The sequence below is a fragment of the Vicia villosa genome, linkage group LG1 (assembly GCF_029867415.1).
Source record: "Vicia villosa cultivar HV-30 ecotype Madison, WI linkage group LG1, Vvil1.0, whole genome shotgun sequence".
NCBI lineage: Eukaryota > Viridiplantae > Streptophyta > Magnoliopsida > Fabales > Fabaceae > Vicia > Vicia villosa.
This window is the reverse complement of record NC_081180.1, coordinates 74,222,488-74,234,045: the sequence shown is the minus strand read 5'-3', so window position 1 is coordinate 74,234,045 and position 11,558 is coordinate 74,222,488. Positions and strand designations below refer to the sequence as shown.

The following is an 11,558-nucleotide window of genomic DNA, read 5'->3' as shown; positions in this document are numbered from 1 at the left end:
TTAGCCCTTTAATGTTATTGTTTTATATCTTATAATGAAAAAATATTTTTATTAATTGTATTTTAATGTATATTTATTTTATTTTACAAATAAAAGAATATGAGACTCTTGAAATAAATAATCATAATGGAGAGAATATAAAATATTAACTTAAAATAAATAATTAATACATTTTAAAACATTTTTATTGTTTTTAAAAATGAACACAATTATTCATTTAGGCATGTTTGAATTAGTGGTATAAGATGGAATGGAATAGTATGGTAATTAATGAGATTCCATTGTTTGGATTTACAAATAATGAATGGAATGAAATACGATGGAATTCATTCCATCATATTCCTCATTTTTTGTTCTATCCAATTTGGGGTGTATGTGATGGATTGGAGAATTTTAAATAAAATAATCAAACAACTGAGTGAGATCTTTATTCTGTTTTGCTACACTCCGGTCCGTTATGTTCCATTCCATTCCGTTCCGTTATGTTCCATCAATCCAAACATAGAAACTCTAATGTTAGCAAATAAAAATAATACAAATATTTTTATAAATTGTGTTTTTTTGGCAATATATTATGCTAAAAAAGATAGGGTAATGTTAACTTGTGCCTAAGGACACAAGTTAAGATATTTATTTTTAAAAAATTTGTTTTGAAAAATGCAATGAAGAAATTAATTTTATATTTTCATTAAAATCAATAAGTTCTAAAATATTATTTCTTCAATTACTTTTTAATTTTTTTCCTAGGACACAAGTTATCATTACCCAAAAAGATATATTACTTTTTTAAGGAATGAAACGTAAAATGCAAAGTCGTTTAACATATCACTGCTGTTGGAGCAATTCAAAAACCAACATCATTCCCGTGGGACCTTAACAGTTCTCTCGCAGATTTGGATTCCAATCCTTGTTCCCCTTTCTCTTCCCTATAATCAACGGTGCCGATCCTTCTCATCTCTCTCTCCAGGTACCTCCACACTTGTTTAACCTAATTATCTCTCAATTTCTTTACCCTTAATTATCTACTTTCGATTATCTAATCTCATATCACTCAAATCAAATTATGCTTTTTCAATATCTCTGTTATCCGATACTCAAATTCTGGGTGATATTCATTACACTGTTTAATTAGATTAGATAAAATTGAAGGGATAAGGGAAAAATCATTCTTTTTAATTCAATTGTGCCCGTTGGATAATGCGTATGTGCCTAATTCAAATTATGCCTTTTGATTATCTTTTTTTGTTTCAATGGTAATAAGAGTGGGCCAGATAGAGAAGAATAGTCTAGGGATTGATGATGTAGTAGGCCAAACTTTTGAATGGTATTTGGATTTTTATTGTTTGTTTCTACTTTTTTGTGTACTTGTTTTCCTTTTTTTTAGATTAAGGACTTGTTTAGTGGACTATGTAAGACTTTAACTTTACTGATGTGCATTGCACTGGATTCCATCATAACTTCGCAGTTAAGCAGACTCGGGCGAAAGTAGTATTAGAATAGATGACCTCCTGAGAAGTCTTTGTGTAAAAAAAGTATGGTCCTATATAGTACATTATGACTGAAGTTGATCCATGTAGCTTACCACATTTAGTGCGGATAAGGCTTGGATGTTGTTGTTTATTTATGAGGAGAATAGCCAATTAGTCTTTCTCTGAGAATTGGTGGTGCCGTCTTACTATTTTTCGTTTTGTAATATACAAAATATTTGCATTTACATACTTGTGAATTTGTGATATGATATCTTTTACTTTGTTGAAATCATCTTTCAATTTCGTAATGATGATCTGCAGTAGAAGTGGTATCTTATGGCTGCCTTCAAAGCATTTTGGAACAGTCCAGTTGGTCCTAAAACATCTCACTTTTGGGGACCTGTTGCCAACTGGGGATTCGTCGCTGCTGTGAGTTTCACTCGTATGATTTATCTGGTTATGTTGTTTACAAAGTCCTACATTTATTTACTCGACAAGTATACAAAAATGGTCTTAAGTCTTAACATTTTGTTTTAAGCTAATATGCCAAACGTTTTTTTATATGGAAAGGGTTTGGCTGACATCAATAAACCTCCAGAAATGATCTCTGGCAACATGACAGGAGGTTTGCCATCTCTACTCTCATGAAATGTTAAAATTCTTCTTAGCATATTGGTCTGTGTATTAATTATTTCATCACCTTTTTTTATTATCGCAGCAATGTGCGTTTATTCTGCATTGTTCATGAGATTCGCATGGATGGTTCAGCCACGCAACTATCTACTTCTTGCATGTCATGCTTCAAATGAGACTGTTCAGCTCTATCAACATACCCGATGGGCAAAGGCAGAAGGGTAAGCACCTAACATGCACACAAAACAAAACAAAACAATAAACTCAACTCAACCTGTTCTATTTGTCGTTACTTTCTGTGACAATAATAATGTTTCACATGTTATAAATTTCCACTGTATCTCAATCTGTATTGGTCTTCAAGTGTTATGCTAGTTTTATTATGACTGAATGGAGCTATATATGTCATATTCCTGATACAAGTTTGTATCTCTTGCAATTTCTTTTTTAGGTATCTCTCGGGGAAGAAGGAGAAAGAAGCTTCATCAAAGTGAACACAGTGATTTGAAAAGATTATGTTTGAACTTAACGATATATGAATAATTGATTGCATGAAAGGGCTCGTGGAAACGGTAAAAGATTCAAAATTTTCCGAGTATTTATTTTTACAAGGATTATAAAGAAATCTACACTATTATAGGCTTGATTGTTTTTGATCCGATCCGGAACTTTTGGGCCAGAAATCAAACATTTATATTTTGACACGGCGTAATTCTTTTTAACATCCATGAAATTTTTATACGCATTGTTCAACCGTGGATATGATTCTTATTACTGTCTGTTGTCTGCACTGTTGGAACATTTATGAACTTTGAGTGCAGTATTCAATGTCTTCTTTCTTCAATGACATCAAACCTTTTCCTTCCAATAGAGATCTCTTCTACTCCAGTTGCATGATTTTCTATAATACTGTCGAATAAATAAATGAGACTGGATTTTTCTTGTGTCTTAACATCCATGTGGGATGAAAATAACAATACTAGTCTCAACAATTTCTGTCTAATCATGTATAAAGGCGGAAGAAAATCTCAGTAATGCTTATGTACTTAAAAACATTATGTTGCTTCCTTTGTCAAGTCCATTTTTAGTCAATGTGAGACTTAATCACTCACATTTGAATTCAACAATATTTCTCACAAGTGTGAGTCATCCACATCAGTAGTCTTGATTCATACTAGGAATTCACTTTGCTCTCCTCATAAGAGTTTAATCATGACTGTGATATCACTTGTTAGGGAGTCTGATGAGTGTCAGAAGTATTAATGGGCTAAACATTCAGGATCTAAGAGATCTTGATACCATGTATTCACCTAAAATTTTAAAACGATGGGTGTATGGGTCCTTTCTTTTATATATTTAACATTTTCTACACTTCTAGTCGATGTGATACTTAACCACTCACATTTGAATTCCAACATTATGTATATGAGATATTGTGTCTTCACATATGTAGGAGTAATATTCATATTGGATTGATCGACCATGAAAACTCCATAATATATTATCAAAGTGTCATAAATTATTCTCATAGTGTTATCGATCTATGTTACTCTTTGACCTATAATCACTATAGTCTCTACTTGAGGAGTTTATTACTTTAGGACTATCAAACAGTCTTTGTAACAAGACAATTATAATGTCAATTGACTAGATACTCAACAAGTCATGTTGAGAGAGATAAGTGATCTATAGGCATGGCAACGGGGCGGGTCGGAGACGGTTTTTACCTCCCCAAACCCAAACCCGAATCCCCAATCAATCCCCGTTACCTGCCTCAAACCCAAACGGGGATGGGAAATTAAAACTCAAACCCGTCCTTAACGGGTTCGGGTTAGATTCGGGCATCCCCGCCCCGCCACCATGTATTTCGTAAAATCAATTTTTTTAATAAAAATATTTACTTTTTCAAAAATCAAATTACATTATAAATAACAAAATAAAACAATCTCAAAAAATTTCATACATATATTTCAAATATTTAAAATAATAAATACAAATCAAATTATTAAAACATTAGCCACATATTTAATAATATAAATTATGAAATATAAATAATAATAATGTACATATTGAAATAAACGGGGCGGGTTCGGGGTGGGTACTAGTGTCCCCATTACCCGACCCATCTCCATGTTTTCTAATCGGGGAAAACCTAAACCCAGTCAAAGCGGGTTTTCCCCGTCAACTTCGGGGCGGGTTCGGGTGGGTCTGGGTTTTATTGCCATGTCTAGTGATCTAGATGATATTTTTCCCAATTACACTTGCAAGAGTATTATCTCAGGGCCCATTGATTGAGTATGGCTGTATAATACATGGTTATGCTGAGTTTATTTATTGTTAGTAAATATACTCAAGTATCAAGATATATAATATTGAACTATACAAAGATTACACAAATTATATTGTGTTCAATATAGATATTATGACAAAAAGGTAATTACACAACATAGAAAAGTTGTATCGGATCACATGACATTCTCGTCACTTGAGTAACAATGATATGTTGTTTGACATTGCTCTTTGTTTGTAATATTAAATAAGTGATTTAATATTGTTGTCACTATAACAAAAATCTACAGAGTCATTAAGGGCAAATAATTAGGAGATCAAATAAATGAATAATATTCATTTATGATTCAATAGTACATTCTTACGACACATCGACACTAATTAAATAAATAAGTTACACCGTGTATATATGATTTTATAAATATAACCCTTGTATTAAAGTGACGCAATTATTTTGAAAACCCTAGTCTAACTTGGATTAAATATTTGTGTTCTCTTTAAGACTTCAATTTGATCACAATTAGCATTGTAGGCTAATGAATCACTCGTTGTAAATTTTGTTCGTGTTGATTGAGCAGAAGTGTTGTCGTTCATATTGTGCTCGTGATCAATTCATTTCAAAGATTAAAGGTTATGCATTACAATAGATAATCAATCAATCCCTGACTCATGACCATTCGTAAGGATCCATCCCAAAAGAAATTTTTGCATTTTATCCGCTGAATTTATCACGATTTAACTTTATTATAGAGACTAGAAGTGTTGAAACATATCTAAATGTTTGAGAAGCTGTTAATATTAAACAAATTGCAAACGTTAAAGATGTTAGAGAGGTTGCAGGTGTTGAAGAGTCCGACATGTTGAAGAGGTCATACACATTTCAAATTTTGAACATGGTACAAATGGAGGTAGACTTGAGGAAAATCATAGTGAAAAGAAACAAGAAAGATAAGAAAAAGGTAAATGAACTTATAAGTAGTATGACCGGTTGTTAGTTTAAGAAGCAAACAAAACATAAGAAGAATTCATCATCAATTATTTCCTCTAATAACAATGATGATGTGGATGAGAGGGCGAAATGGAGTATGTTCCTCAATATAGAGATGATCAAGTTGAACAAATAATTTTTACACATGACATACCTACAAATGAAGGACAAGAACAAGAATGTCATTCAAATAATGATGAAAGTAATGAATTTGAACAGTTAAAAACTCAAATTAACTAAGATAACAACAATGAAAAAAGGTGCAAAAGAGCTCATGAAATTTAAAAAAAAAAAAAAACACAAAGCAAAGCAAAGGATGGAAATGAAGACTAGCTATAATTTGGAGAGATTTTTTAATGAGTGAAAGTGCTCTAACTATAAATGAAAGAGACAATACAAGGTGCAAAATGTCACCAAAAGAACCACATTGATATGGAAACACAAATATACATTTTTCTTTCACAACCTAGCACTACTTTAGATGATTATTCAAATGAGATTTTGGATGTTTGATAGATTTGAAATTAAAATTGAACAACTTATTATAAATTTGGAATTCAATTTAAAAGATTTACTCTAGATTTTATAAAATAAAATAAAAGATCTTAAAACTTTATATGTACACAAAATACAACTAAAGATTTAAATTATTTAATTCAACTCAATTGATAGTTGTGCAGAGACATCAGATACAAGGTTCGAACTCACGTTATTGTATTTGATATCACTAAACAACTACCAACTGAGCTGTCTAAACGAAATTGATAATCATGCAATATATGAATAAATATTATATTTTAAAAAATTATAAGAAAAACATTCCTTATCTTTATTTTGATTATAAATGTTTTTTTTTTATATTATAAATAGATTATAAATTTTTATATTAATAAATGATTTCAAATAATCAAGGTCACCTATATTTATTAGAGTTTAATGAAGATGCAAGTAAGAAAATAACAAAAGTGAAAAAGAGGAAGAGAATCGAAGTTAACCCAAAAAAAGGTTTTCGGGGGAGAATCGAAATGGACGCCGCCGTCACCGCCACCGCCACCTCGACGCCGACGAGATTAACCGAAGATGAAGAAGATATGAAGCCTTGGGAGCAGCATTCCGGCGTAATCAGACTTCCTCGTTTCGACTACAATGCTCCGTCTTCTCTTCTCACTCACTCTCACTCCGCTTTTCTCATCACCTGTACAATCAGTATGTTCTTCTTCTATTACTCTCATGCATCCATTCATGAATCAATCATTGACCTAGTTTTGATAGATTCTTCGATTTCAATTTTCAGAACGAGAGAAAAGCGCTACTAAAGAAGCTATTACAATCCTTCATAGCTTTATCAATGGCGATCAAGCTCAACAATCTTCTGATAACACTGATGCTACTTGCAAGAGAAGGAAAATATCCACACCAGAAACTGGTGTCAAAGACAAAGATGAAGGAGTTACTGACCTTTCTTTGGTTAAACTCATAAGAAATGGATTGGTGCTTTTTATCTTTCCTAAAAATACATTTCCAGATACTGTTGGAATTGTGTCTAATGTTATTCAGGCTTTGGAGTCTGGGAAGATAACTTCGCCGGCGTAAGTTAATCATCTCCGGTTTGAGTTATTGTTAATTGAGTATTGTTGTGTTTGTTGTTTAGTATGCAAATCACGCTGCCTCTTGTGTATCATTTAGAGTCGTATTATGTTTTTGGAGGCCTATGTAAGTTAGTCATAGTTCAACTATGACGAAACAATTAGAGGCCCAATTTAACTGTTTTAATATTGAGAAAGATTTTATGAGGCCCTATTTAGATACGTTGTAACCGTGACAAATTTTAGACCTTGCTCTTGTTTCATTCAACCCTTTTTACATGCGCCCTTCTACATTGCTACCCTAGGAATTAAGAAATGGCAACTATCTTCACTAACATAGGCACGAGGCACGAACACTGATCACTATACTGACACAAACACGTAGACACGACGACAATAATTTTAGAAGTGATTGAGTATAACCACGTGTCGGTGCTAAATACACAATTACTAAAAAGAATAGCTAAGTTGGGCCAATATGTTGTTGATACAAGCGAGAATTGATTAATATTAAGTGGTTAACAATTAGGCCAACAGATTCACTGCTTGTCATCTCTCCATTCTCTCTTGCTCATACATTTTGCTTCTGTTTCATTTTCTGTTTTGGGACTCTCCCAATAAGGATTTCCTTCTATTGAGTTTTCTACTTTTATTTTCTATATATTGAGAAGTAAAGAAAAATTGCAAGCAAGAAAAAGGTAGCAACTATGTGAATAAGAGAGAATTGTTTAAAGAGTCTAGCCAAGTCAATAGGTTGCTTAAAGTAGCGATTGATAAATTGTAAGACCATGCTTGGATAAACATCTTAATTTGCGGATAATGTAAGTGTCAGATATTTCTATAAGCTATAAGCTATTTTTGTAAACTATCTTGTAGAATTTATGAAGATAAGTTGAAAATGGCTTATGAACACATCCTAAGTTGTATTCATTAGGTCTCTCAAGCAGTAGCACAACTTATGCTAGTAGATAAACTTAAATAAGGCAATTCCAACAGACTCTAAGTGGTTAACAATTATTTGAACTGGTTTACTACTGCTCGTTCCTCCATTTTTGTATGTAAAATGTACATTAAGTAAAATAAATTTGACAGAAAAAAGTTGATATATCAAGCTTCATTTCAATCTTCTTGTACAACATTTTTGCTTTAAGGATTTCTTGATGGGGGTTTAGCTTGTGGTATTCTTGAAACTTTGCCTACACTATTTCTGTTTTTCCTGCATTCTTTGATTGTGTTCTTCTCTTCATTTGTATTTACATATTTTACATACGTCTTAAGTATTGCTGTGATTGACGCTTCTTGTGCTCGTTCTTACTTAGTCATCTACCTATGTGAGGCAGAGTTGAAACTTGATATAGGCTTGAGGCCTCATTGTAGACTGGGTGGAATGCCTTTCACCTGTAACCCTTAGACACGCTCCTAAGCTGAGTTGCAATATTCTTGTATTGCTTGTTCCATTCATATATCTTTGGTGTCATTGTCCATTTTGTATACTATGGTTATTTTCTTTCACTGTTTTTTACCTATTGCTTATGAAGGCATGCTCTTGTTCATTTTCTTTTTCCTCTGTTGAAGGTGGGAGAGTTAGAACCTGAATTTGGAGATGGTGTGATTTTTGTAACAAAAATTAGAAAATAATACAAACTCTTGTTAGATTAGAGCTATAACATCAACTTAAAAATTGCCACAATTCTTTATTATTTGTAAATCATACAATATACTTTCACTTTCTTTTTTTCCGTACTTGTTACTGCTACTCTAATAAAATCCATGTTTATTTCTGTTTTTCCTACCTTAAAGTCACAACGACCATTCGGGAGCACCTCACTCACATCAGAGCAGAAGCTTTTAGAATGATTGATAAAAATATGGACCTGCGAATTCTATTTATGAGTTATTTGTATTGGGTGGAATTGTGTCATATATGTAGGTTGAGGAACATATACTACAAATTCCCCTCTCTTTTTTGGTATTAATAGTTTGTAACTTTCTCTGCTGCAGTTGGTGCCATCGCATTTTGCCTATCCAAGCAACCTGTAGTTTGAACGAAAAAGAACTGCATGAAGTAGTATCAGTGCTTGTTAAAAAATTTGTGGATGCTAAACAGGACAAACTAGGACGACCGTTAAAGGTTAAATCCACTATCATCTTTAGTTGCAAATGAGTCATGTTTTTCATAAGTTAATGAGCGCGTTATTGGACTCGTTGGCAACTCTCATCACTTGACATACAAAGAAGAGCTAACATTTCTTATTAAAGTTTCAATATTAATGAAACTGATATCTTAATGCTGGCTTAATATTTAAGGATTCATTAACATCTTAATAGATATTTATTGAGTGATTTAGAGATTATGAAATAAATATTTCTTAAACAGGTAGTTACATATAAGTTTTAAAGTAATTAATTGATACATGATACATATATGTTTCTGCTATAGGGTAGAATATTATGTTAGAAAATATCTTATGTTTGATGTGCATATGCAATGACTTTGCAGTTTGCTGTTGGATTTAACCGAAGAGGTATTGAAGAGACGAAGTCGGCGAAAGAAAATTTAAATGGTTCTAACAGTTTGCTGGACCGCAATAAATGCTTCGAAATAGTGGCTACCGCTGTCAATCATGTTGTGAAAGATTCAGTAGTGGATCTCAGGTCTCCAGAGGTAAAAAGATGTTGTATTGTACTGCATTAAACAAATTATAACTCTTGGTATTCACATTTCACCCAACATTTGTTTTGCAGCTCTCTGTTCTTGTTGAGGTTCTGCCTCTCTCTGGAGTACCTAATGGTTCCCTAGTGGCTTCTGTTTCTGTTCTTCCTAGCAACCTTGTTAGTACTAAGCCTAAACTCTGTGTCAAGGCCCTTAATTCTACTACTAAGGAAGGGTTTGTGGCTCAATGAGAATGACTGATTCTGTAATACATTTCACTTCAGCATGCAATAGGTGGTAGGAGGCACGGTTGCATTGTCAATGTCAGGTTGTTATCCTGGAAATATCTGGTGGGTTTCTTATGACCCTGCAAATGGAAATTGAAAGAACCAACAGTGTAATGAAATCCCTCCTAATGTACTATTTTTCTCACACTTGCTAACAAGTTAAAGCTGTGGTACTTTTGCTTTACTCCACCTATTTATGATGTAGCTAACTTGTTATTAATTGTGATTTGTGAACTCAAGCAGAATACGCTTTATTCAAAGCTGAAGCCTTTACTTACTGGCTTTCTTTCCTTTGTTTATTCAGTGGTTTGTGTTATGTCACGTTGCTTAAAGAATGAAAATAGTACATGTCATTTTTTTTACAATTATGTGTTGATGTTGAGGGTTCCGATGATTCTTGCAGGAGTAATAACCGTTTGACAAGTATGGGTCTTAAATATTAGGACATTCTCTTTATATTCTTTTAGTAGCTGATTAAGATTCCATTTTCATCTTAGAATATCTTGTTTGATAAAAAAAAAACTTATATTATCTAGAAGCGGAGAAAATTCTGAGAAGCCCCAAGTCTTTCATTTCGAAAGTCTTCGTAATGTCTTCTTTAAACTTTTTAATCACCGTCTCATTGTTTACAATGTCAAATATTGGATGAGGTTAGCAAAAATCAATGCAATTCACCGTGATTTTTCATTCCAACCACTCATCCAAATATGCATTTAAGTCAATTAAACTTAAGGAATTGTTGACTACACCCTTTATCATTACTCACAAATGATCATTTTGTAGTGTCTGATTTTTGGAATCCGGATGCATCCTAACACTACAAATCCATTATCAGATTCATGTCAAAGGCAAGTAAATAATATGTCTGGATTACAAAATTCGGATGCATCATATGGACATTGAAATCTTGATGCTATCATTTATGTGGCGCAAATAGTTTTTCCCCCTCATTTCCTTTACATTTCAAATAATATAAAAAAGAATTTCTCTCAAAAACACCAAAGTTCTCACAAATTCGGACCCAACATTTTCAACTTTTCTCTCTCAATATCTACTCTTGTGCATAAAACCAAGCAACTTCATCAATTTTTACTATTTTCCGTTCTAGACAAACATTTTCATCTCTCACATTTTGTAAGTTTCTCATTCATTCTTTGCTTTATCTGCTTTAAATGCATGCAATGTAGTTTCTTAAATGATTCTAGTTAAAATTTATTAAGTTACATCCGATAGAAACTACTTAAACTACATTAGGTTACATCCTTGGATCCTCTAGCATTTTCTAGGTATTATCGGCTGAGAATATGTTGTTGACTACACTAAAGAGTTGCCACGTGCATGCTCAATTAACTCATTCAGAGAGAGTCTGGCAACCGAACCATATAAACTTGCTATCATTAAGTCGAATGATATTTGTTTCTCACCTTACGGGCCACACCATCACACATAATCCATTGAGGTGATATGTTGGTCTAGATGGTGGGCTAGTGGGTATCGACATATTTACCTACATTTATCAGAGCGAGTATTGCGATCGTTCGGGTACCTACAAGGTATAACTAGGAACGCCACAATTGCTGCTCTTGCCATTGTCCTCCGCAGAGATGTTGATTTGATATTCGTTGACTACCATGAGCATCTGGTGCTAGAGCA

At 33.0% G+C, this 11,558-nt stretch overlaps 2 protein-coding genes across 4 annotated transcripts; both read left to right on the top strand.

Annotated features, from left to right (window-relative positions):
- Positions 1 to 805: 805 nt before the first annotated feature.
- LOC131642244 (mitochondrial pyruvate carrier 1-like) lies at positions 806 to 2,970 on the top strand. Of its 3 annotated transcripts, none has more exons than XM_058912522.1 (5): positions 806 to 962; positions 1,788 to 1,898; positions 2,040 to 2,094; positions 2,188 to 2,323; positions 2,554 to 2,970. In XM_058912522.1, the coding sequence occupies exons 2-5, from the start codon at positions 1,806 to 1,808 to the stop codon at positions 2,594 to 2,596; spliced, it is 327 nt and encodes a 108-aa protein (XP_058768505.1). In that variant the 5' UTR covers positions 806 to 962; positions 1,788 to 1,805; the 3' UTR covers positions 2,597 to 2,970. The 3 variants fall into 3 exon arrangements, with proteins under 3 accessions (XP_058768505.1, XP_058768502.1, XP_058768514.1); XM_058912519.1 differs by having other exon boundaries at positions 810 to 967; positions 1,791 to 1,898; XM_058912531.1 differs by having other exon boundaries at positions 811 to 967; positions 1,794 to 1,898.
- Positions 2,971 to 6,313: 3,343 nt separating this feature from the next.
- On the top strand, positions 6,314 to 10,204 carry LOC131642236 (uncharacterized). Its single transcript, XM_058912512.1, has 5 exons — positions 6,314 to 6,585; positions 6,674 to 6,968; positions 8,967 to 9,096; positions 9,466 to 9,630; positions 9,711 to 10,204. Exons 1-5 carry the CDS (start codon positions 6,405 to 6,407, stop codon positions 9,867 to 9,869), a joined length of 930 nt encoding a protein of 309 aa, XP_058768495.1. The 5' UTR covers positions 6,314 to 6,404; the 3' UTR covers positions 9,870 to 10,204.
- Positions 10,205 to 11,558: the final 1,354 nt, after the last annotated feature.